The sequence below is a fragment of the Leopardus geoffroyi genome, chromosome B4 (assembly GCF_018350155.1).
Source record: "Leopardus geoffroyi isolate Oge1 chromosome B4, O.geoffroyi_Oge1_pat1.0, whole genome shotgun sequence".
Taxonomy (NCBI): Eukaryota; Metazoa; Chordata; class Mammalia; order Carnivora; family Felidae; genus Leopardus; species Leopardus geoffroyi.
In genome coordinates, this window is record NC_059341.1 from 11,319,178 (window position 1) to 11,345,072 (window position 25,895).

The 25,895-nt window shown below is 48.9% G+C and overlaps 1 protein-coding gene and 1 long non-coding RNA gene across 4 annotated transcripts in view; one reads left to right on the plus strand and one right to left on the minus strand.

The window, feature by feature from the left end:
• Positions 1 to 235: 235 nt before the first annotated feature.
• Positions 236 to 6,358, minus strand: LOC123590218. Its single transcript, XR_006708673.1, has 2 exons — positions 4,958 to 6,358; positions 236 to 2,688 (listed from the first exon to the last, which is right to left on the minus strand). It is a non-coding gene; the product is annotated as an uncharacterized LOC123590218 (long non-coding RNA).
• The window catches only part of CAMK1D (calcium/calmodulin dependent protein kinase ID), a 438,187-nt gene continuing 416,385 nt past the window's right edge, over positions 4,094 to 25,895 (plus strand). Inside the window, exon 1 of one of the 3 annotated variants that reach the window (XM_045463125.1) lies at positions 4,094 to 4,588. In XM_045463125.1, coding sequence (XP_045319081.1) covers positions 4,497 to 4,588 — 92 coding nt within the window. In that variant the 5' untranslated portion in view covers positions 4,094 to 4,496. The remainder of the gene's footprint in view (positions 4,589 to 25,895) is intronic. The other 2 variants (XM_045463127.1, XM_045463126.1) reach the window with 2 other exon arrangements.

A 25,895-nucleotide genomic window follows, 5' to 3' on the forward strand; every position in this document is an offset into this window, starting at 1 on the left:
TTTTTTTTTGGGACAGAGAGAGACAGAGCATGAACGGGGGAGGGGCAGAGAGAGAGGGAGACACAGAATCGGAAACAGGCTCCAGGCTCTGAGCCATCAGCCCAGAGCCCGACGCGGGGCTCGAACTCACGGACCGCGAGATCGTGACCTGGCTGAAGTCGGACGCTTAACCGACTGCGCCACCCAGGCGCCCCAGACTTTATCTTTTCTATAGCAATTTTTTTTCTGCTGTTGAGTCTTCACTGCCACTTTTTTTTCCTATTCTGCCCCCCCCCCCCCCCCCACCAATTTTTTTGTTTTAGGTTTTAGTTGGAGGAATTTTGTAATGATTTTGTGCTGGTTCCACCTTGACTTTTCATCATGTGAACGAGATGAGTTCCTCCATGAGTAGCTATTTGTAAGAGGTTCATGTTAAGGAGTGGGCCTTAGACATTTTGCAGGCTAGCTGGAATTTTCCTTGGATCACACTCAGTTTATGACCCAGGTCATAATACTGAGTCCTTCTTCTTGACTATGCCTCTCTTCTTTTCGCAAAGGAAGTCCTTCTTTGTGATTCCTCAGTTATGCTTTTCCTAGATGTCATTGTCCTGTAAACTGTCCATGACTTAGGTTAATCATCAGTATATAAAACATACTCTAGTAACTCTTTTACCGATTTCTAAGAACTAAGTACACAATTTAAGACACTAAAACTTTTGCAGCATTTATGAGAAGAGGCTCTAACATCAAAGTGTTGTCAAATAATCCATTTGATGGAGAGGATAGCACCCACCTTTTAAGAAAGAAATGTTTTTCCCTGCAATATTTCTTGTTGAGATTTAAGTTTTTCCACGTAGAATGTATCTATAGGAGTTCATCTAATAAAATATTTTTGATCAATACATTTTTGGACCAAAGGGTTCTTAAATTTTCAAAGATTAATGATATTCTTGATGAGCTTTTCATAAAATGAAGAAAAATCATTGATTTACAAGTCCTAAAAATTACCGAGTTTACATACTATTAAACCTGCTACAACATGTATTTTATATGTCCAGAGAGGCCAAGTGTTTTTACAGATTTTGTGACCTGGGACTTAAGTCTAGCTTTCTAGATTTCTAGTTCTTTATTTCCCTTACACCATCTGCCCAGGTCTGAACTTGGGCCACACAAACCTGAACTATTGGCAGGAGGGTTGGTGGGAGAAAAGTTTGATGGGAACAGTATTAGTAACTCTTTAATGATGTGTTATTAAAAGCACCTCTTCTTTGGGTCCTTTAATGAAAATTATAAGAGCTTTAAGAAAATATAAAGACTTAGCACCTAACTTTAGTAATCCAGAATATGTGGCAGGGCTTTCTAGAGTGGAATTGTTGGGGGGAACAGAGAGATTTTGAAGGATAGATAATAACTGATTAACCATGGAAGTGGGATAGAATGATGAGCCTGGCAGCCATCACCTTTTCCTCTAGAAAAACACGGCAGGCTGAAGGAAATGGTCAGTTACTGGATAACAGTCCACGTGAGGGCCCTCGGGTGAACAGAATTAGGCCGTGTATAGTCTAAGGCATAACCATTCTTAGGAAATGATGAGTTTTGTTTTCTATGGCAATTTCCAGATCAAGATCTTTTATTTCACATGGAGTCCAGTAAGGGAGAAGTGACTGTACTAAAGCCACGCAAGTTGTCTTTGGCATTTCTACCTCCTTTGGGATCCATTCCTCTGGGTCTGGCCTCCTCAGTTCCGCATTAAATGTCTGCATCTTTTCTCTGGGACCTGGTCCAACTGACTATGACTTGATAATGCTGAATGAACATCATTACGAAGTTTGGAAGAGAAAGAAAATTCTCAATAGCCTTTCGACCAGTACAACAAATGTCAAATAGCTGTCCTAATTCGTTTTCTTTATCCACCTAACACCCATTCATCCATCAGTTACTAGGTGTAAGTTACCATGCTAGGTGCTGGGCATACAGTGGTGCAAAAGGCAGCGTGTTCCTTGACCTCATAGACCTAACAGGCTGGTGGAGAAAGTCACGGCCACAGAGCCATGTGCCATACTCCCTGCTTTCTTTCCCTTCACTTTTGCTCCTTCTGGACAGCAGCCTCTTTTCCATAGGGAGAAAGAGAGAGAACATCAGCATTTCTTTAGTTTTGGGGACAAGAGCAGAGACTGAGAATGGTTTTCAAGAGCTCTGGAGGCTGATCCTTAGGCAAGGAGCAAGGGTGAAACAGAGAGGAAAGAACTGAGTAAGAAGAAGGAGAGTGGAAGGGAAGGAGGGGGAAGAAGAGAAAATGCTCACAGTAGAGCATGGGAAGGTAATGCCCGGGTCCAACTCTTCATATTACCGAACACTTGACAGAAATAAAAGATATTCTAGTTGCTCAAATCCAGTTCTTGTTGAAAGAGGTGCTGTTTGCCTTGCATTTTGGTTATATGCCCCATCTTCTTGTTTCCTTGGAAGTCTGTCCTGGAAGTTGTGTTTGTCCCTTTAATCTGTGTTTCTAACAGCCAAGCGAGACCAAATTTGCTGTCCCCAGCCTGGAGAGCGTGGAGCTAACAGCCCCAGAAAGACAGGAAACCAGCATGGAGGTGTGGAGGGATGGGGGAAGCTAGGGTATCTTATGACCTCCTCCGGGTCAGAGCAGGAGTGAAGGGCTGGCGGGGTCCTGATGGCTTCTGGGAGAGTCCTGGGCCTGCATCCACCCTGTCAGACCCAGGAAGAAGGTGCTGGATTAAGTTTCCTTTTCAGGGAGTACATTCCCCGCCCCCCCTTTAAAGTGAAATTGGAACAGTCCTGGGGAAATGGGGCAGGTGTCAACAATCAAGAGACAAGGCTGTTTACACAACTCAGCCGAGGGGCCCTACGGGAGCGATAACCTGGATACCAGGAAAACTACTATTTTCTGGAAGAAGAGGTAGTCCCTTCAGGTCGGGGACGGGGATACGCACGCGGCTCCCCCGCTGACAGGTGGACATGGGAGAAGGGTGGGCAGTTAGAATCTCGGAGATGGGAGGGCAGAGGGAACTCTTGAGTTCGTTTCTCAGCCAGTAGGAAAAGATGTTTCGAGGGACAAGCCCCACCTCAGGGTACCCTACTAAGCCCGCCGCAGGTAGGACTAGGAGGGGCAGCCCTCCGCTCCAGGAGGGTGTGGGGCAGACGTTCACTTTACACTAAGTCTCTGGGTTTCGGCGGGAGGAGAAAGGGAGAAGCCAGGAGGGGCCAAAGAGGAGCGCAGGCCAGCCAGGCCGGCCCAGACCCGCTGGCAGTTCCAGCCCGGGGGCCGGGGCAGCCCGCGGGGAGCACAGAGCCCGCGCCGGGCGGTCCCCAATCCACCCGCAGCCCGGGCGCCCGGTAACTCCGGGAGTCTAGCTCTCAAAGGGAACACGAGGCGGCGCCTGGCGCGTCCTGCGCATCCCCGGCCCCGAGGCTCCCAGGCTTTCTCTTCGCCACGAGGCCCCCTCCCCCGGCCAGAATTTGACGCGAGCGCCGATTTTGGTGCAATGCGAATTAGCTCCAGTCGCCTAGTCGGGAGGGACGGGCAGGCTCCGGGAGCGCCAGAAGCGGGCCGGCGCTGCGGGCCGCGAGTCAACGCCCACCGCCACACGCATCCCCACCGCCGCCTCCCGTCGCCATAACAACCGGCCCCCGCCCGCCAGCCCCGCGCGGCCCGGGGACGCACCCGCCGCGGCCCCCGGCGCGCGGGGAAAGCGCCCCCGCCCTCGGCGCCGGGGATCCGGGCGGCCACGCACTCCCGCCCCCACCGCGCCGCTGCGGAGCGCTACGCAGAGGCGCCCCCTCCTGCCGCCAGGGAGGAAAGCCCTAGTGCCCCTGGGACTTGACTGCAGAATTAATAAAGCTCCCCAAGGGGCTGGAGTCCTCTCGCGCGCTCCTCGGCACCCTGCACCTGCCCGGGTCCCCTGCACCTGCCCTCTCCGGGGCTCCAGGGCGTGCGAGGCTGCCAGCCCACGGCGGTGCCCCGCGCCCGGGGCACGGCGCTCCCGGGGAGCAGGACATCCCCGAAGGCGGCAGCGCGCCGGAGGCGGGGAGGCGGGAGGCGGCCGGGGCGCGCGGGGAGGGCGGGGAGCCCGCGGGAGGAGGAGGAGGGGGAGGAGGAGGAGGGAGCAGGGCGGGCGGCGGGGAGGGAGGAGAAGGGAGGCAAGAAAGTAGCAGAAAGTGAGGCTGGCAGCCGGCTGCAAAGGAGCCCGGCGAGCGGCGGCGGCGGCAGGAAGTCTGTGCCCGAGACCAGCAGAAATAAGAGCCAGGGAGGGACCGCGGCGGCGGCGGCGAGAGTGAAAGAGGAAACTGCAGAAGAGGAAGCTCTTGCCGCAGCACAAAGTCTCCGGCTCCCGCGCCGAGCATCCCCACGCGCGCGCCCCAGCCCTCCCGGACAGGCTCGCCGCCGCCCCCTGCGCCCCGGTCGCCGTGCGCCCCCTCCTCAGCGCGCCCACCCCGGCCCCACGCACCCGGCCGCGCCGCCTCGCCGCCCTCCGCACACGCCGTCCTCGTCTGCCATGGCCCGGGAGAACGGCGAGAGCAGCTCCTCCTGGAAAAAGCAAGCTGAAGACATCAAGAAAATTTTCGAGTTCAAGGAGACCCTCGGGACGTAAGTGGGGCTCGGGGAGAAAAGGGTGGAGGTGCCAGCGGCCACGGGTGCACAGGCGGCTCCTGCCGCCACCGCCACTGCCACCGCGGCAGGAACAGGCTGGTGGCCGCGTCCTCATTGTCCGGTTCTCGGCTCCGCGGAGCCCCCCGCGTGTCCAACGCGTGGGTCTGCGTCCCCGGGGCGCGGGTGGGCACCGCTCCCGGGCGGGGGCGGGAGGAGCTCCGAGCTTTGGGGAGGACAGTCACCGGCAGGCGACTTTCCACTTCCCCTGACACCGCCGCCCTCTCGACTTCTTTCTCCCCACGCGTGACTGTGGGCTGAGCATGGTGGATATTAACGTTTACTTACCGGTCGTGTGCGTTTACTCACCGTGTGTGTGGGCGCACCGTGGAGAGGAGAGATGTGGTCACGAGAAAATGGGGCTTTGGCCATTCCCATTTCTGTCCTTCCATCATGTGTTCTTACGGAATCGACATCTGCACGTACTAGGTGTAGGCAAGACTTTGGATGCCACGCGATTATGGAAGGGAAGAATTTCGCAGTGTTCTGGGTCACGTGTGGGCAGAGCCTTACCTGAGCGTATGTCCATTTCACAGAGACTCAGCTCCACACGCTGGGGTGCGTGGCTCCAGGGAGGGTCTGTGAGTGTCTCCCTACAGGCGATTTCTCTCCAGGGCTGTTCTGTAGTCCAGTGCTGGTGGCTGTGGCTCAAGAAAGCAGAAATACTCCGAAGTCCATGGCGGGAATGCTCCAAGCATGTGCCGCTCAGTTCAGCTGCTGTTCCCTTTCTGCCCAGGAGTTGGTTTTTGTTTGTTTTGTTTTGAAGAGCCTCAGAATAGGTAAGGAGGCTGATAGTGAAAGAGAATCAGGCACTGCTGGGGTGAGTCTGAAGTTCAAGTTATGTTCTCCCCTCATGTGATCAGTATCTGTTGATGATCAGTATCTGTCAGTATATATATTCTCTCACACACACATGTGCTATATGAACGGAACATTTTGCAGGGGTTCATGGAGGTGTTGATTAGGCTGGGAAGAGAAAGAGGAGGTGTTAGGTGAGATAAACCACTGTGTTCTTCCTTCTTTCCTTCCTCCCGCCCCCCCTTTACTTGCTTTTGTGGTTGGTTTGCTTTCCAGAACCACATTTTTCAAACCCAGGTGGTCTCCTGCACCCCCCTTAGGGTGCCCCACGGTTGCTCAGTCATTTGCCCTCGCCCTCACCTTTGCAGTGGGTCCCCCAGATCGAAGTTGTGAAGGCAGCATTCCCAGCCTTGCTTCTGATTCCCAGGAAAGCACTCTGGCGAGGCCGAGAATAGGGTCTCCCAGCTGCTGTGCTGCATGCTAGGGAGGGCACCTGTGGGTACAGACGGTCTATCTTTGTTGGGATGAAAACAGAAAGGACTTAGACTTTTTCGTAAGGAGGGGCTTGGGACTGCTTCTCTCAGCCTGGCCAGTTAAGGGGTGAGTTTTGGTCAGAACTTTTGAAAATTGCTACTGAGGCTTATTGGGATTTGGGGTTTGGACACGGAGATGCTCAGGTTATGGAGAAACCAGAAGCATGCCCTTGCTTGTCATCCTGAGACCGGTTATGTGGCTGCGGATGAGGGGACGCCAGAGCGAGGAGTCTCATCATGTGGGAATGCCTTCCTTTGCATGGCGTATCCCCACCTGAACCCCTTGCTCTGGCCCCCCCTGCCCGCAGCCTCCACGGGGACAGAGGCATTTCCCCCTAACTGACTCCTGCTTTTCAGGAGAGCCCTGCAGCCGCACCTTTGCAGCAGCCTGGTGTTGGGGGGGGGGGCGCTGAAGCTCAGTGAGCTGTGGGTTTATTGAGTGGCTCCTGCTGTAGCAGGCGCTGTTTGGGGGGGTGACTGTGGGTGGTTTTTCCTCCGTGAAGGATGGGGGTTTGCCTTCTGGTGCCAGAGAGACCAGTGGAGCTGCTGTGGAACAGTCTCTTGGACTGTGGTCAGGTGCCCGGTGAACTTGGGCATGGGTTTCTATTGGGTCCCAAAGCTTTGCCTCCTGCCTTGGAAATAATTCTTTGGAAAGAAGCTTCCCAGTGAGGCCTGTGGTGCAGGTGTGGGTTCTAGAAGAGTCTAACACAAATAAGAAAATGGTCAAAATGCTTTTGTTCAATGACATAATAGTAGTCATCATAAGTGACTTTCTTAAATGAATACCGTGTATCAGGTATTATTCTAAGTGTCTTACATGTATTTTACTCTCATAATAACCTTATAAGGTAGTTATTTGCTATTATCCCCAATTGGCAGATGGGAAAACTGAGGCAACAGAATGATTAAGTGACTTGTCAAGCATGAACTAGGTATTAAGTGTGGAACCTAGGCAGAATAACTCATTACAGTCCCTATGGCATTGAGCCACTTTGTGGGTTATGTAACAGCAAATGTTTACTAATAATTTGAATTAACTTCAGTATTTGGAAAGCTAGCTTTAGTATTAATGCAAGGAAAACATAATTATGGGGTAACCTGTTATCTAAATACAGTAACATTTCAAAGCTCTTGGATAATCAGCATTATTTTGTCTCTTTGGACTTTCTAGCAGTCATGTGAAGTTTTAGGATACCTGTTTCATGCTGGGCCAGCTCCAGTGACCTTGGCCTGAGTCTAAATAGGGAGGTTGCTTCCAGTCCTGTCTGTGTAGATGTTGAGTCTGGACTCCTCTCCGGTTTGTAATGAAACCTACTGTCAGTCGGAGGCATCACTGATCACGGTTGGGATTCATTTCCAAGGTATTCTACAGCTCCAGTCATTTTGTTTGTCACACCTTCCCCATATGTCTTCAAGATCCTAAGGCAGGAAAGCCCTGGCAGGAGCCAGACTGTCATCTTAGAGTGTTAAAATGCTTTTAAAATAAAGCAATGTAAAGGCCAGAGGAACACACTTGGCCAAACTTTGTAATCCGATACCTGGCTGCCTGATTCAGGTAACTTTCTGTGCGGAGTAGAACACTTACTGTTGAAGCCAAAGGGTCAAGCCATTTAGTTCATGTGGTCAGAGGGGCCTTGATGGGGACTGGGGGCCAAATGGGAGTGAAGACTGGCTCAGGAGGGTGGGAAAGAGATTAGGGAAGCCAGACCAGCCTGGGTGAAGGGACCTGCCTTTGGGATTTGGGCCTGGGTTAGCTGATGTGCCTCTGAGTCAGGCCTCAGGAAAAACCTGCAACTCGTGGGCTGCCTGTAGCTTCCTTTGAAAGGAACTCCAGAACCTGAGATGGAAGACCTAAGCACTATTTATGAATCAGAGATGTGTTTTCAGGTCCTTGGCACACTGTGGGAGCAAGTAAATGTTGTGTAACAGCAAATCAGGGATAGTGAGCATTTCTGTCAGCGCATTTGCTGAGGCCCTCCAGACCATCTCTAGTGGAGATGTCCTTCAACGACTTTTGAAGTGAAAAAAATGATGCTGTGCCATTCGGAGAAGTATATGGATGGCAAGAAATCTTTGGTGTGGTGTCCAGGAAGTACCCCAGACTCACGGAAATCACTTCTCTAATTTTGATGCCATGGAAGCCATCTGGACAGAGAAGGTCTGAGTCCTTGGCATGACACAGAATGATTGTCCCAATTTCCTCCTTTCCTCTGGAGTATAGGAAATGGCCTGTCCTAGAAAATAGATCTTCATCTCTGCAGGGTGTGAATACATGCTTTTCTTATAGACTGAACATTTTACGGTGAAGTGATTGCTGTCTGTAGGGGGCTGGAACTGGCCATCATGGAGGATTGGAGCCTGGCTTTCAGGTATGGCTCAGCCACTAATAGGTTGTGTGGCCTGTGGGCTGCTTGGTCATTTGTCCACACCACTCTCTCCCTGTCTCAGCTTCCTTGTCTCTCAAGTCACAGGGGCAGGGAAGACAAGATGGTTTTCAAGTGCCCTTCCAACCCTGAGATTTTATGGCTCACCTGAATCAGGAAGGTACTTGCGTGGTTCTTTACGAGCCTTCCTGCATGGCTAGTGCAACTCATTTCTGTTTGGAGCGACATTTTTATGCCCAGGCTCGTAGCAAAGTGAAAACAGCTCAGGACAGGAAGTCTTATCCCACTTCATGTCAATAGCATAGCGTGTTCCCTTTTCCATCAAACGAGTGCCTGCTGGGTGCTGCTTTAGGAAGAGTATAAATAGAAATTTCCGTGGGGCAACCACTGTCTTTTCCCACTAGTATCATACTTACATTCCTTATTCTGAGATTGCTCAGTAAATACACCTGTTGAGGACACAGGTGATTGACTTATCTGAAAGCCCCAGTGGGAACCACATTCAATGGTTCTTTTTTGGGATGTGTGTGTTGTGGGGGAGGGGTAGAAAGGCAAAGCGGCTTCAGGTGGTTTGTGTATTTGGCTGACTTTGTAGTATTTATTCTGGGATTACTCAGAATTTTAGAGTCTGGGAGAAGCATTTGGAAGAATATTAGCAAGAGGGAAACAGAGGTGGAAGTCCCTAGATTTCTCCCTGAGGGTGTCCCAGCTGCTGTGTTCGCTAGGAGTTTGTATTTCTCAGCTCCGTTTTGTTGTGAGGAAGGATATACATTCAGCCGCTCGTTTGCTTAAAGATCTCTGTTGAGCATCTGATCTAGTCTGGGCTCTGTGTGTGGGGGGGTGGTGGCACATCGCTGCAAACAACAACAACGAAAAATGCCTGCCCTCTCGGAACTTACCTTCTGGTGAGGGGGCCTGGGAGTGAAAAAAATAAGTAAGTAAAATGTAGAGTGTGATGCGTAGTACACATGTGAGGGGAAAAAGCCAACCAAGGAAGGGTTTTATTTATTTATTTACTTAGAACTTTAAATGCTTATTCATTTTTGATAGAGAGACAGAACACCAGTGGGGGAGGGGCAGAGAGAGAGGGAGACACAGAATCCGAAGCAGGCTCCGGGCTCTGAGCCATCAGCACAGAGCCCAATGCGGGCTGAACTCCCGGGCCGTGAGATCATGACCTGAGCCGAAGTCGGACGCTTAGCGTTTAACGGACTGAGCCACCCAGGTGCCTCAGGTGCCCCAGCAAGGAGCCATAATGATGGCTGAGTGAGGCTGAGTAGCCAGGGATGGCCTCACTAAGAAGCTAACGTGGGACGGCTGAAGGCAGAATGTTCCCATCAGAGGGAACAGCGAGGGCTGAGGGCTTGCTGGGGAGCTTGTCCAGTGTGCAGAGAGGTCCGTGTGGCTGGAAGTTGGTGGTTGGGGGAAGGAAGTGGGAGCTGAGGTAAGAGAGGCATGGGGGTGAGGAGATCGGATTCCTCAAAGGGCCTCTGCAGGCCACAGTAGAAACTTTGCTTTTGCTCTGAGAGAAATGGGGGACGTTGGAGGGTTTTGAGCAGAGGAGCACCTTGAAGTGACTTAGGTGTTTCCATCCCAGAGTGATCTGTGTGCCGTGTTGAGGACCGTCTGGTGGTCTCCAGGGCAGAGATGGGGCGGGGGGGACCAGCTTGGAGGCCATTGCAACGATCCAGGTGAGAGACAGAGGTGGTTTAGAAGGGGGAACCTTAGCTACACAGGCTCCACTTCTCATCAGAAGTGGCTGGGTCCTCGATATTTTTGGAAGGGACAAGCAGAAAGGAGTTGCTGTGGTTGAATATGAGATTCTCCAAGGATATGGGGTTGGAAAAACGGTGCCATTGGGTGGTTTGGGTCAGTTTATCCAAGAGTTTTCTGAGTGCCTGCTCTGGGAAGCTCCAGGAAACAGTTTAGCAGGTAAGCTCACGTCCTTCGGGCTTCTGGGCCCTCCCCGTGAGGGACTCCTGCATCCCCAGGTGAGTTTCCTCCCCTCTGAGCTTGTGTGTGGAAAGGGCTTTTGAAGGGCTTCCTCCTCAGTCACAGAGGGAAAACTGTGGCAAGATGGACATTTTAGCAGCTGGGAGAACTGCTTAACTTTCTGGGAAAATGCTGGGTGTTGCCTGTAGAATTATCAGTAGGAAGAGCTAGCTCACCTGCACAGGTGGGCCTATGCACTATAACTCTCCCACTCGATTTGGCCATTTAAAGCCCAAACATTCCATGAAAAATAATAAACACAAGACTCTTTTCTACTCCTTTTTTTTGTCAGGATGTTTTATATTTGGAGGGGAAAAGCCAGACATTTTTCTTGATTGGAAAAAAGGTAACAAACGCTAGTGTCCTTATTGATTAGTGTAGTGGGATTTGGGACATTGCTCCTTTGGGCAGAGAGCTCATTCCAGAGGGGCTCGTAAGGACTGTGTCTCAAGTAGAACTTTCTGGTTGAATTTGGCCACTGAATGGACAATAATTAGGCTTGGTAGGTGGACATTTGTGTCCCCTCAGGGGAGGATTTTAGGGGTTAATTTGTTGAGTTTTTCTTTGGCTGGGTCTCCATAAATCCCTTTAATCTTTCCTTTCCCCAAATAAATCTCCTTAATCCCCTTCAATCTCTTTCCTTCTCCTCCTCTCTCCTCTGGGACGGCTTAGGCATTGATCCAGTGGGGGATTGTCACATTTCTGATCAGCTTGCACTCACAGTGGCAGACCTCCACCCTCATGCCTCCCATTTCACAGGAATCGTCAGGGAGCCAGACCCCCCTGAGGACCCATATTTTTAATTGAAGAAGGAACTGCTTCTGGGTGACCAGCAGGAAGACTGGTATCCTGGTCAGTTGCCTTAAGTTTCTTTTCTGGCCCAAGATGGTCAGCCCAATGCATATGTAGCTAAAAGGGGAGGATCTGTGGGCTCTGGGAAAGATGCTGTCCTGATCTTTCTCAGTTCATGTTGCTTGTGTCCCTTTGACTTTCTCTGGTGCAGGAAACCACTTTTTCCCTGGGCTAGCTTTCATTAGATCCTGCTTGATTAAAAAGATGTTTATTATGCAGTATATGTATTATTCGGGCTCCATTCAGACCAAAGGTAACCTTCAAATGGATGGCACAGGCCAAGTTCGTGTGATGGCACACCAAGTCCCTTCCACATCTCCAGCGATCAGCTATGTGTCTTGTGCTATTTTTCCTAGTTATTTCAGAAGGATTCAGAAACCTAGGGATTCTGTCTTTTGGATAACACCAAATCTTGAGGATCAGCTTTTATTTTTTATTTATTTATTTACTTATTTTTTAAATTTTTATTTATTTTTGAGATAGAGAAAGAGCATGAACGGGGAGGGTCAGAGAGAGGGAGACACAGAATCCGAAGTGGGCTCCAGACTCTGAGCTGTCAGCACAGAGCCCGACGCGGGGCTCGAACTCATGGACTGTGAGATCATGATCCGAGCCGAAGTCAGATGCTCAACCGACTGAGCCACCCAGGCACCCCGAGGATCAGCTTTTAAAACAGCATCCTTGGTGAGGCCAGGTAGGGGAAGCAGCGGGAGGCCATGAGCCATAATGGAAGGGTGACTCCAGCCCAGCCGTTCCTAGCTGTACGCCTCTGGAGAGGTTCCTTAATCTTCCTGAGTTAACATGGAGTTGGACGTTGTTGCCTTGTGGGATACTTGTAAGGATTCAGTGATGTACATGAGGTGCCTGGCACATAATTGGGATTAAGTAAACGGTAGCTGTCATCAGCTCTGGTCGCCATCAGCAGCTGTGGTTGAGAGGGACTGCCAGTGGCAATTCTGGGTACCTTGGGGAAGAACATGTCCGTATCTGTTGGAAATTGATTTTTGGAAGCTCTTGTTGCGAATATGCACAATGGTGCATACTTGACCTACTCCCCTCCCCCCCTTCCAAGTTGATTTAAGAAACTACCAACAAGTCTTCCATCAGTCAGGAAGAACAATTGCTGGTTGTTTTGCACAGCACAGTAGTGAGTAGCTAAGTAGATAGGCTCTGAGGTCACTGGGACACGAGTGCAGATCTTGGTCCTCTGCTTCCTAGCCATCTGGTTTTGGGCAAATTGTTTGGCCATTCTCAGACTCCTGTCCTCTCCCGTAAAATGGGATAAGACCAGCACATAGTCCCAGGGCTGTCGTGAGGATTACATGAAGGTGCATGAAAACCACTTAGTGCAGGGCATGGCCTATGGATCTGTCTTGGTAAGTGCTCATTCCCTCTCATTAGCCCCTGGGGTGCCAGAACAGTGCTCCTCAGAGGCCGTGTGCACGAAGTTGGAGGGTCCATGGAGCCATTCAACATTTGCTTCCCAAAGGAGGGTGATGAGTTCATAGAGTGCTGGCATTAACCAGGAAACCCAGCCAGGAACGTCCTCCGGGCCAGCTCGGGTACTGGAGTGACCTAGTTTGCTGGATATCACAGGCTCTTTCCTTCCTCTGGTTATCTTATCAGCCTGGTCTCTGCACCTCTCCCTGCACCCTGAGCTGGGTCTCGTCTTGTGTTGTGTTTTAGCCTGTCCCTATCTGCATCAGCTTGTGCAACAGCTTTCCAGCGGCAGCTTCTGTCTTCTTCCCAAACAACACATAGGCTTCGGCGCGGCTGTGGCCCCGCTTTGGCTTAAATGTATTTTTCCTTTCTGAGAACTGCTTCAGTGTGTGGGCTTTGTTTCTTACTGAAAACACGTTTTGATTTGAGGACTTAAGTAATTTATTTGCAGTATGACAACACATCATGGAGTTGAGTAGTTTAAAATTGATATGTAATAGGGCGCCTGGGTGGCTCAGTCGGTTAAGCATCTGACTCTTGGTTTGGGCTCAGGTCATGATATCACAGTTCGTGAGTTCAAGCCCCGCGTTGGGCTCTGTGCTGGCAGTGTGGAGCCTGCTTGGGGTTCTCTCTCTTTCCTTCTCTCTGTGCCCCTCCTGCTCTCTCTCTCTCTCAAGACATTAAACTTAATAAAATCAATATGCACTGAGTTAATTTTGGTGGCAGAATATTTAAGAAATGGCAGCATGTATGTGTATATACCACATGGACATGTGTAACAGCTTATTTAAAAATCTCTTTGGGGGGATTGTTGGATGGGGTGTGGGAGAAGATCTCAAATGTTTAATTTCCCAGGTCTTAGGATGTCAGTGACAGTTGGGAAGCAGATGTCCAGATTGGGCAATATCCTCTGTCTTGACCTCTCCATTTGAGCCTTTTTGATGGCTGAAGTCTGGGGTGACAACATACGGGGACCTCTGTAATGGGGTGAGCAGGGGGGTAAATGCCCTGACATCTCCACTTTTTGGGAGGACCTCTCTGTCTTTCGTGACCACAGCACACATCACTGTAATTGCCTTCACACTGAATTGGATTTGGTGCTGTAACTGGAACCTTAGAGGTTTTTCCTCCCTTGCTTTTTAAGGCAGAATAATATTCCATTGTGTGTCTGTACCCCATTGTGTGTATTCATTCATCTGGCGGTAGACAGTTGGAGTTATTTCCACCTTTTGGCTCTCATCAGTAGTGCTGCATGCACGTGGGGGTACACGTATCTCTTCAAGTCCCTGCTTTCAATTCTTTTGGGTGTGTACCCAGAAGTAACATTGCTGGATCGTATGGTAACTCTATGTTGAAGTTTTGGAAGTACTGCCATATTGTTTTTCACAGCTGTGTGGTGTTTTACAGTTGGCGAAATGTTTTTACCTGCGTGGTCCGTGGGCAGCAGTTACTGCCTTCATTTTACAGATAAGAAAATGGAGGTGCAGAGAGGTTTAATGACTCATGGGAAAAGGCTGCTGAATGGCAGGTGGTTATTTAAGTGTCTTCTGACTCCCAAGTTCAGTGCCCTTTCTTCTGTGTCACATGATTTACAAGTTGGTGGGGTTGATGGGAATAGAGAATATTAACAAACTAATAAGAAATACCTCCCTTTCTGTGGGTGCATTATAGAATGGCAAGGAGATAGGCTCTGATTTGTGACAATTGTTGATTTCCATGGTGTAAATACTCCCACATGGAACGGTTTCAAGCTACCCATGGCTTAACAACCTACTGCAGAATTCTCCAATCAGGCTCTTACGAGTGGGTATGAAGTGACTCCAGCAAGCCAGTGAAGGAACTAGGGTCAGGAGATCGGAGTGAGTCCTAGCTCTGTCACTAGAGAACTGCGGAATCATGATATTATCCTCTCTACGTCTTGATTACCTTGTTTGTTAAATGGATAATTAAACCTGAATTACACCTGCTTACATTACAGATCTGTTGTTAAGTCCCAAATGAGATAAGGCATGTGTGGTAAGGCCTTATACAAATAGAATGTATTATTATGTTATGAGGATTATAGCTTTAAAAATAGTCCTTTCTCATAAATGTTAGTATCACATACACTCTTTGAAACCTAGGTATCATCTTTTGGGCAGTGTTCCCCTGGAAGTTGGGCTGTATGTCAACCTTGACTCAGGAAACGTCAACAAAAACTGAAGTTTCATAGTATAGTTTAACTGGCTCTACTCAGGTGCATGTTGTTTTTATTCTTAGTGTTTGATTGGTACCTTAAAAACTTCAAAAAAAAGTATAAAAACAACATGTCTTCCTAGTAGAGAATTTGAAGGGTCTGGAAGAGTGTCGTAAGGAAGGCCATAAGAATTGTCTGGATGGGTCTTGGGTAGTCGGTCTCTGGGCTGGGGCTAGGGTCAGGCTGTGGTTATTTACTGATTGGTTGAAGATATTTCATTATTTTACCAGCTGGGCTGGTGGACCCACTGTGCACAGGTTGGGTATCTGCTCTGGATATAGGGGGTGGTGGTCTTTGTTGAGTGCTGTGGGTGTCTGATTATTTGCATTAGGTTGTTGTTGGTGCGGGGCGGGGTGGGGCGGGTGAAGGGCGTTCTTGGGGTTATGGTCCCGATCTCATCTCTGCCCTCATCCGCACCTCTGAACGTGTACGCTGGCTGCAGGGGGTCAGGTGCTGGTGCTCACAGAAGACCCTGTTCAACAGACATCTGGTGGGCTGCTTATACAGGTGGGAAGAAAGAGCTAAAACTATATCCAAGTGTGGCTGACGCTCCCTGGCTGGGGTAGGACACAAGAACCTTGGCTTTCAGGTACTTCACGATATAAAATAAAAACTGTTTGCTATAGACTGGATGTTTTTGTCTCCTCCCCACCCAGTTTTATGTTGAAACCTAACCTTCCATGTGGTGGTACTAGGAGGTGGGGCCTTTGGGAAGGGATTAGGTCATGGGAGGAAGGCCCTCATAGGGGATTAGGTCTCTTGTAAAAGAGACCTACCCTGGGGGGCTCTGTGGCCCTTCCAGCTCTCGAGGGCACAGCAGGAAGGCGGCCATCTGTGAAGCAGGAAGTGGGCTCTCACCAGACCCCGAGAGTCTGCCCACGACCTTGTCATGGACTTCCAGTCTCCAGGACTGCGAGAAGTAAGTTTCTATTGTTTATAAGCCACCCAGCCTATGGCATTCTGTTACGATAGCTGAAAGGGACTAAGACCTTACACACACAGTCCTGCCTTTTGTCAAATGGCTCACACCAAAACCAAGCCAAGCCTCTCTTTAGAACATGTTCACAGTGTGTTCACAATGAACTCATTTTTTTTTAAATAGAGAACTGGGGAGGGACAGGCGGAGGGCAGGAGGGAGGGAGGGAGAGAGAGAGAGAGAGAGAGAGAATGAGAGAATGAGAATCTTAAGCAGGCTCCATGCTCAGTGCAGAGCCTGACGCTGGGCTTGATTCCATGACCCTGGGATCATGACATGGATCGAAATCAAGAGTCAGCCAACTGAGCCACCCAGGCACCCCCACAGTCCACTCATTCTTGTAGTCAGAAGGTAAGGTCTTTCTAACTTGAAGGGATACCGGCCAGGCCGCTCTCATTGGTGGGCTGCCTGAGGTCCCACAGTTGGTCTGGACCACATCTAGAGTGTGGATGTCATGTTATCCCTGCTGATGGTGACAGTGAACATGAGAGGCACTGTACCATCTCCATCAACGTGATGAAAGTAACCAGAGAAGAAACTGTCCGCATTAGAGGTTTCTCACTTCAGCCGTTGTTTATGTTCCTGGAGCCTCAGCGATGCACTTTGTAAGTGTGCAAGGTGAGCTCCGGAGAGAATTCAGAGCTGGGAACACCGCTGCTGCCTCTGCGGGTTTTTCTATGGCCATGCTGTGGCTCCCTGGCCATGGGGGTCCCCAGGTGGGGGAGAGGGAGCCGCATTCAGAGACCTGAGAGCAGAGTGGGGGCTCCAGTGTCCCTACAGGGGCTTGCTGGCAAAGCCCCACATCAGGAGCCTGTGTGGAGGCCACTGGCTCAGATGAGATGCTCCACATTTCATCAGTGTTTGTTGAGTAAATGAGTGGATACGTGGAGTAAATGGAGCCCTGGCTGTGATTAGATTAAGGAAGTGCAAATCCTAACTGCCATTTAGGAGTTATGAGGCTTCAGCAAATTGTATAATCTTTCTGAGCTTCTGTTTTCTCATATTTAAGTGGGGATAACAGTACCTACCTTTCCAGCTTGCTGTGGGGTCGTGTTGTAAAAAAACAGGAGATACAAGGCATGCTGCATATTACAGGTGATAAGAAAAGGGGCACTGACTTGGTTTTTAAGTGAATACATGTTAAATTCCATCATGTGATTTTTTTTCTTTTTTTTTAAATTTAAATTAAATTTAAAATTTTTTTAATGTTTATTTTTGAGACTGAGCACGCATGGGGGAGGGGCAGAGAGAGAGAGGGAGACACAGAATCTGAAGCAGGCTCCAGGCTCTGAGCTGTCAGCATGGAGCCCGATGTGGGGCTCAAACTCACGGACTGTGAGATCATGACCTGAGCCAAAGTTGGAGGCTTAACCAACTGAGCCACCCAGGCACCACTGTCATGTACTGATTTAATAGACGGCTGTGAAGCTCTTACATGTGGCTGCCGCTGTACCAGCTGGGGCTTCGGCGGCAGATGTGAGATGCTGTCCCCCGTGTCCTAAATGTATGCAGCCATATTCTAGTCTCTGTGCCCTGCTCCTGTGGTGTCTCCTGCTTCCATCACCTTCCCGTTGGTTCCGCAGGGTTCTGCTTCAGTCCAGTCTCTTCCGTCGAGAGGCCCTGGACATAAGCAGCCCACTGGGGGCTTCTCTGCCCCTGTTCTTCAGTCTTGGGCTTAGACTGCGAAGGGTCTGTTGTTCCAAGGTTTTTCTTTCACGAGAGTTTTCTCTGCTGGAACTGCCAGCTCTTTGAGAGCAGGGGACATCTCCCACATGTGACGTCCCTGAATCGCCCACAGTAACCTTGCACACTGAGCAACAGATGGAGGGTGTGTTTGGTTCAGTTTTAAAAATCCCAAGTCGTGAAGTTGTCTCAGTACTTGCTTAGGAAGCTGGCTTTCCTAAATGTTTTCATTACTGATAAGCTCTTCGGGATGTTCTGTCCCAATTTTGTCCCCCCTCTGGATTTTGTCTCTCTAGATGGTCACCGCTTTTCTGCATGTGGATTACTCACTGGTGGATTAGCTGGGGTGAACTTTTAATCTGTGGGGCTTTTCCTGGCTTCCTCCCTTAGCCTGTTGGCAGGTTCTTTCTGTTGGCCGCCATCGGGACTGCGCTCCAGGAAAGGAAACGAGTTGTCAGGCTCCGAAACCAGAGTCTTCCTCGGTAGGATGGCCCCACAATACATATCAGTGATGTTTGCATCATTATCCGCTCTGTTGGTTGGGCACCACAATTAGCTGTGTCCTGTGCTGTTCTTTTAAATACTATTTTCTGTTCCTTCTTGAGATATCTCACCTCGGACATGGCTTGTTGGTAGTCTTGAGATCACTCATGGAAGCAAGGCGTAGTTGGCTTTTTTCATCTTTCCCTTGCAAATCGGGCCTTTAAGGGCTTTATGACTTTTTTTCCTGCAGGCCAGTGTGTCTAAAATCCAAAGACGAACCCGTGGCTGTCGTAATCAACTGCATCATTTTTCTTCAGAAGCTGTTATGTCTGCAGAACTGAGGATAGGATGAGAACTTTCTGGGCATGCACAGTAATATTCCCCTGATGTTTCCCCCCTCAGAATCTATCAAACCCTTTGTCTCAATGTCCCAGATTTATTGACTCTTGAGGTAAAAGTTTTCCTTGTTCTCGGTACCTGGGCCAGACCTCCCGAGTGAAAAAAATGTGCATTTTTTTTTTTTCTTTTGCCAACACCTACTTTCTGAAAGTACTAGATTTTCTGAGGAGGTTGCCAAGGCTGGCATTCGTGCGAAGGTGTGGAGGTGGTTTGAAAAAGAATAATAATGGCTACCGTATTTCAGTATCTGCTAGGTAAGGGATTCTTGGCTGGACACTTGACCATTTAATTTGTCACTAACCCTGTGTGTTACGTACTGTTTGACAGTTGAGGAGAGCTGACTGGCCCCAGGTCACGTGATTCATACGTCACAGGACAGAGATTGAACTTCTTCTGGCTGAAGAAGCTTCTGGAAGCTTCACAAGTGCTCCGACTGAGGTGGAGCAGGCTTCTCCGGGGTGTGTCCTAGGAATCTGCACCACTTGGCATGGCCCCGGGCACGCTGGCAGGGAGACTTGTGTGCCCTGTGTATCATGACCATTGTCGTTGAGTCTCCAGAACTTCACCTCATTTCAGGGATGTGTTGGAGGCCGTGCCTTCGTGCTGGAGCTGGGAAGTTATATTGTGTTCAGTGTGTGGGTGAGGAGCCGGGGACTTGGGGATCTGTGACCTGGCTCGTGCTCCTCAGGAACCTCTGTACCGAGAGGATGGGGCCTAATAACTGATTTACAGGTTAAGGATCCGTTTTGTCATTGGGCTGCTATTTCTGTACTGGTTAAATGAAGAAAATAATTTTTTAAATGTTTTATTTATTTTTAATAACTATTAAAAAAATTTTTTTTAACATTTATTCATTTTTGAGACAGAGAGAGACAGAGCATGAATAGGGGAAGGTCAGAGAGAGAGGGAGACAGAATCTGAAACAGGCTCCAGGCTCTGAGCTGTCAGCACAGAGCCCGACGTGGGGCTCAAACTCATGGACTGTGAGATCATGACCTGATCCGAAGTCGGGCGCTTAACCGACTGAGCCACCCAGGCGCCCCAATGTTTTATTTATTTTTGAGAGAGAGAGAGAGAGGGAGGGGCAGAGAGAAAAGGGGACAGAGGATCTGAAGCGGGCCCCACGCTGACAGCAGTAGGCCCAGGTGGGGCTCAAACTCACAAACTGCAAAGTTATGACCCGAGCCAAAGTCAGAAGCTCAACTGACTGAGCCACCCAGGCACCCCGAAAATAACTTTTAACACACCCAGAAAACCCTGAGATTTCAAATTAGACTGTTTGCAAAAGAAAAAAAATAGAGTGCTCACCCCAGGGCTCTGGCAAACAAAATGTATTGTTCTCTGGAACTTACAAAATACACATCATGTATAGCTTAGGTATCCATTAGCAAAAGGTCATGCAAAATTCAGGCAGATATCCCAAAATTCAGATCAAATCTGGTTTATTAATTGAAATGGCTAAGATGCGCACAGTATGATCTCTTTCCTTGTCCCTCCTCCATGAGCTGGTGTTGAGCTGGTTACCTAGTGGCTGTCCAGCTATTAGGGGACAGATATTGTTACACTGTTTACTCCCAACTCAGTGTCCTTTCCTCACTGAAATTTTTTAAAAATTGTTTTTGCTCTGATCCCACTAATGTTAACTATTTCCCCTTTCTTGTTACAAAGTATTCTAAGTGCTTTTCAAAAGTTTATTAGATGAGACTTAACTTTTTCTCAGGGCTTGGTAATTTTAAAGTCATTTCTCACTGTGCACTCAAGGCCTCATCATATATGATGTAACTCAGATGATTTCTTTATATTTTCACTAGTTGGAAAATATCAGGAGGGAGCCAATATTTAATGGAAATATTAAAAGTTTTGAACACCTGCTGTATTAAGGAAGACGTGCCAGTGTGCTATGCGATGTTACTCATTGTTTCTCTTCAGGATATGTTTTGAAATCTGTTTCTCTAATGATTTATATGCAGGATGACCTTTTCCCGCTGTTACAGGCAACATCTCAGCCTAAAGAAGCAGCGAGGCTTTATCTTGTATTGAGTTCACATCCAGAGATAGCAGGAGCCAAGCTGTTTAACATTCCAGTCTGAGGTTCTGAGTTTGCATGCGTTTCCTTCTGGAGAAGGCATCTGACACACGCAGCTGAGCTCACAGGCCATTTCGCAGCCGAAGAGGCCTCATTCCTTTGGACTCCAGAGTGACCTCTGTGGTCCTGCACACCGATGCCCTTCTGGGGCCAGCTTCCGGGTGTGCGAGCTTCACAGTCACACAGTTACGTGGGCTTCTCCCTCTCTCTTGAAATTCTCAATATTCTTTGAACAAGGACTCCCCTCCCCCTTCCTCCTCATTTTCATTTTGCACTGGGTTCTGCGAGTTACATAGCTAGTCTGACCCCTTTTAATTATAAAATTTTCCCTTCCACCCTTTCAGCCTGATGTCAAAGGGTTTTACTGATTGATTCAACTTTTCTTAAGGTTACTGGTTAAAAAAATTTACTGAATACTAAAGGTATCGGATACTTGGGGAAATGCTGTATTGTGATATCCTGAGTGGTAAACATTACTCAGGTACGGGCATATATTTTTGGGTGTATAAACAAATCTCAGGGCGCCTGGGTGGCTTAGTCAGGTTAAGCATCTGGCTCTTGATTTTGACTCAGGTCATGATCTCACAGTTCGAAGGATCGAACTCTGTGCAGACCTTGTGAAACCTGCTTGGGGTTCTCTCGCTCCCTCTTCTCTGCCCCTCCCCTGCTCATGTTCTTTCTCTCTCTCTCTCTCAAAATAAATGAATAAACTTACAAAAAAATCTCTGAGGCACTACTTTGCAAAAATTTGAGGTGTTCCTAAAATGCTGTGGCCTGCAGGCTTTCTCAGCATTATAATGGATTTTTTTTTTTTAACAGCTTTATTTACAGTTGAAAACTTAAACAGAAAATCTTGGGTTCTGAATCTGTGACACTTCCAAGGTCTCTTGCTCAAACGGGGCGGCAGCAGACAGGGAAGCAAACAGGGGGGCCAGTGCAGATTATCTTACTCAAGAGCGTCACCGAGAGCAAGGGAAGGCCTGAGCAGTTTCGCTCTGCACCTCATTTCCCTGCACTGTGAGGTCACCACGGGCAGCTTGGGCTTACTGTTAGGGCCTGTGGGAACATTCTCAATCTTTCGCACCACTAGCCTGCCAATGATGTTTCCAAACACCACCTGCTTCCCGTCCAGCCAATCACAATTAGAGCAGCTGATGAAGACCCGGCAGCCATTTGTACTGGGACCGCTGTCTGCCGTGAAGGCAGGCCTGGAGCTGTGTCTAAGTTGAAAATTTCACCTGCAAATGGCCCCCGGTGAATACTGGCCACTCCAGGGTGCTCCGTCGGTTAAACATTGGACCCTTGATTGTGGCTCAGGTCATGATCTCACGGTCGTGAGCCTCTGTGCTGGGTGTGGAGCCTGCTTAAGATCCTCTCCTTACCTCTCCCTCTGCCCCGCCCTCACTCGTGTGTGCGCGTGCACACGTGTGCGCTGTCTCCAAACAAACAACTGGTGACTCCAGTACCATCCTGAATCATGAAATCCTTTATGATCCTGGGGAAGGTGCTCCCCTTGGTATCCCATCAGAACCCCATTTTTTCTATAACCCAAAAGAAAGAGATTTGGAATGAGGATAGGTAATCATAGGCCTCTCCAATTTACCGCATACTTGAGCCAAGGGACTCTCCCGAAGTTTCCAGTGCAGAACTGCCTAAAATTCTTGGCCGTCTTAGGCACAACGTCTGCAAAGCGCTCAATCTTCATGTGGCCACCTTCCTGGCCGCCAGTGCTGACATCACAACATAATGGATCTTATAAGTAGGTCATGGTCTGTGGATGGGGATCAGCCCTCCCTAGGCCTGATTCCTGGCTCTCCTACCCACCAGCCTTATGTGTGTGGAATGTGGAGTCTCTGTAATTCAGAGAATGGAGATAACAATGGCACACATTGTCTGAAATTGCTAAGAGGTTTTGGTGAGCTGGGGTATGTGAGTTGTTTTTGTTTTGTTTTTTGTTTTTTTGCATAATTCCTAGGGTATAGTAAGTGCTCAATAAATGTTAGCTGAAATCACTTCATTTTGGGCCCATTTTTGCCACTCACATTCATGGCCAAGTATGACACCTTTCACTCCCAGTTTGATAGCTTTCAAAAATGTGTCCTAAAGTGAATGGGTCAGCATAAATCCTTTAGGAGAACTTTGAAAAAAGGCAAAAAGAAAAAGAAAAAGGGTGTTTTGAGATGTTGTCCTTGCCTATGAAGGGCAGGGATTGCTAGGTTTCCTGTTAATTGATGAATCAAAGTGTAGCCAGAAATAATATTTGGAGTGTCAAGCTGAAAAGAAGTAAGAATGTAGTTAAGTGTGCAACATGCACATGCACACACACACACACACACACGTACACCCTAGGATATTATAGGCCATATGGATACAAAAATGAAAAGGTCACAACCGCTCCTTTCCTCAAGGAGGTCTTAGAAGGTACTCTTTCATGATATTTGCTACACGGCCCCGCAGAGCTAGAGAAAAACGGAGGCATGGGCTCATGTGGTTTCTTCTCTGATGTTACAGTTCACGGGCCATGCACCCGCAGTGTCTGTGGGCTGGCATTGCAAGGAATGCTGGGAGAGGGGTCCAAATGGGAACAAGTGAGTGTTTGGCCTGGGCAACTGTAAGTGGGGGTGGGTTGGGAGCAGGGTGGTGAGGAGGCAGGTCTCATTTCAGATCAGATGAAACCCTTTTCTCCTCACCCCCGAAACCAGCAGAGCACGTATTGTAATGCTGTTCCAGCTGCCAATTAAGCCGATACCTGGTTTCAAGTGTGAGATCTGCGTTTGTAATGCTGCGAAGCTTCAGTCACACTTGTGGCCCATTTTATGTCATAATTATTCAGTTTGACAACAGAAAGCCTGAAGAATCCTTCCTTTTATGAAGCAGATAACATAATGGCACTTTGGCTTTTCATGCGATTATTGCTTTCATAAAATGGATTGATTTTTATCATGGTGCATCAAAATCAGCGCATTTTTAAAGAGCATTTCTTAGCTAAGGTAAGGCTCATGTATTTGGTAATGATATAATCAACCAGCTGGTCATTTGCCCATTTCTTTTGGTTTAAAATGAGCGGTTTGAGGTTCAGGTGAAAACAATTAAAGGTAAGTGCCCTGTGAAGTCACAGGTGCATTTTATGTATTTCTTCCATTTTGATTTAATTGAAGGCCTTCATCTTTTCTTTAGACTTTAGGGTAATAAAAAGGAGGGGGAAGTGAAAAGAACTAGCTGTACCTTCAAAACAGTTGTGCAAAGGAGGTCACTTTTGTACATACACGGAACACCAACAATGGGCCCAGCACCTCATGAAGCCACAGAATTAATGCTGCCCTCTCCCTGGTGTGCTTGGAGCCAGACTTGGACAAATGTGAGAAAATCCTGCATCTCTCTTTCTTTAAATTTTTAATGTTTATTTATTTATTTTGAGAGAGAGAGCACGTGAGCGGTGGAGGGACAGAGAGACACAGAATCCGAAGCAGGCTCCGGGCTGTGAGCTGCCAGCACAGAGCCTGACGCGGGGCTTGAACCCACGAACTGTGAGATCATGACCTGAGCCGCAGTTGGGTGCTGACTGACTGAGTCACCCAGGTGCCCCAATCCTGCCTCTTTCTAGGAGAAATCCTGGGTAGCATTTCTTAAATGGGTAGTAGGAAGAAGTGAAAAATATGCTGCGGTTGTGGTGTTTTTTTTTGTTTGTTTTTTTTTGGTTTTGTTTTTGATGAAACATGTCATTTGTCAGGTTCCTCTGGTAACCAGGCTCAGCCCGAGTCTGTATCACACAGTCTTCACGTGGCCTTTGAGCAGATGCAGGGACGTTTTGGATTTTCAAGGTTCAGAATGTTGACTCTGGAGAGGGCCTTGTGAAGAACATCTTGTTCTTTGATCAGGTTGAGAAAACAGAGGCCCTGGCTGGTTGGGGGCCTTCCTCAGGGCCACACGGCAAAAGGTGGCGGGTTCAGTGTAAACAGAGCTTTTGTGTGCAGAGGCGTCTTTCCATGATGGCTCTGGGATCACAGATGCTCAACCTTGGGGCACCTGGGTGGCTTAGTCGGTTAAGCAGCGTCGGCTCAGGTCATGACGTCACAGCTCATGAGTTGGAGCCCCGTGTGGGGCTCTGTGCTGGCAGCTCAGAGCCTGGAGCCTGTTTCAGATTCGTGTCCTTACCCCCCCCCCCCCCCCCCCCCCCCCCGCTCGTGCTCTGTCTCTCTGAAAGATAAACATTTAAAAAAGTTTAAAAAACCCCACAAAGGCTCAACGTCTTCAGGGACAGAAATGCATGTAGGCTCTCTTTCCAAATGAATAAACATAACTGAGACCTTCCTTCTTCTTGTCCTACTTTTGATTGCTTATCAGGCTCTCAGGGAGGCCTAGGAGTGTGGTAGTCTGGAGACCCTGTCTCAGCTGTTGTGAGAACTGAGTGAACTGACAAGAGGTAAAGTTCTCAGCACAGCCCTCCCTCAGAGTAAGCGCTCAGTCACCGTGAGCCATTACTGTCCAGAGCTACAGGACACAGGGGAGCGGGCCTTATTACCACGTGGCCTTCGTCCCTCGGTGCCAGCAGCCTGGCTCTCCTGCCTCAGGGGGCTGCTTTCGTTTCGGGAGACCAAGTGTAGAAGCCCGTCTGCTAAATTTTTGTTGGATTGATTTCTGTCATCGCTCGATGAGCTTTCCAGACAGCCCTGTGAGCGTGTGCATGTTTTATGCATCTAATAGATACTTGATACTGCTTAATTAAGTTTTGTGTTGCCTTCTGGAAAGCCAGTGGCTCAGCCAAGCCCAGCACCTGGGCATGGGAGGCGTCCAGCCTCAGCTATGGGGGGAGCGCCCGCCGGTATCTGGGAGGAGCTCCCCTCCTCTGCTATGTAGCAGCTAGACCTCCGCTCCCTTGGGTTTCCCCTGCTTGCCAACGCGCTAACCTTTCCGAGACAGGAACTTGTGTCAGGTGGATCCAGTTGTCACGGTGAGGAAAATCTATTGTCTTGAGGCTCATTGTCCAGCTTTCAAAGAGGACGGAGCCGACCTCTCAGGGTTGATTAGAATCACAGTCCGATCGGAAGGCTGTGGTGTGGCGCACACGCAGAACCGGCCCGAGTTCACCTTCACGGCGTTGGGCAGTTTTCATCATCATGTGAATCGGACGATTTCAGATGTGCCAATTAGCCTGTGTCAGGAGCATGCTGAAATGGGAGGAGCGAGGAGTTTGGCCGTGCCATTGCTGACGAGTTTTTCAGAGTGCAGACGTGGCCTTTCCGGGGACTTGGGGATATGAGGTAAAGCTTGCCGTTCTTTGGCTTTTTTTCTTCCGCTACCCTTTAAAGGAAAACAGGCAAACAGCAGTTGCCTTAGCTCTTACTTGGAATTTATTAGCGAAAAGCATGTTTTAGAACGTGCGCT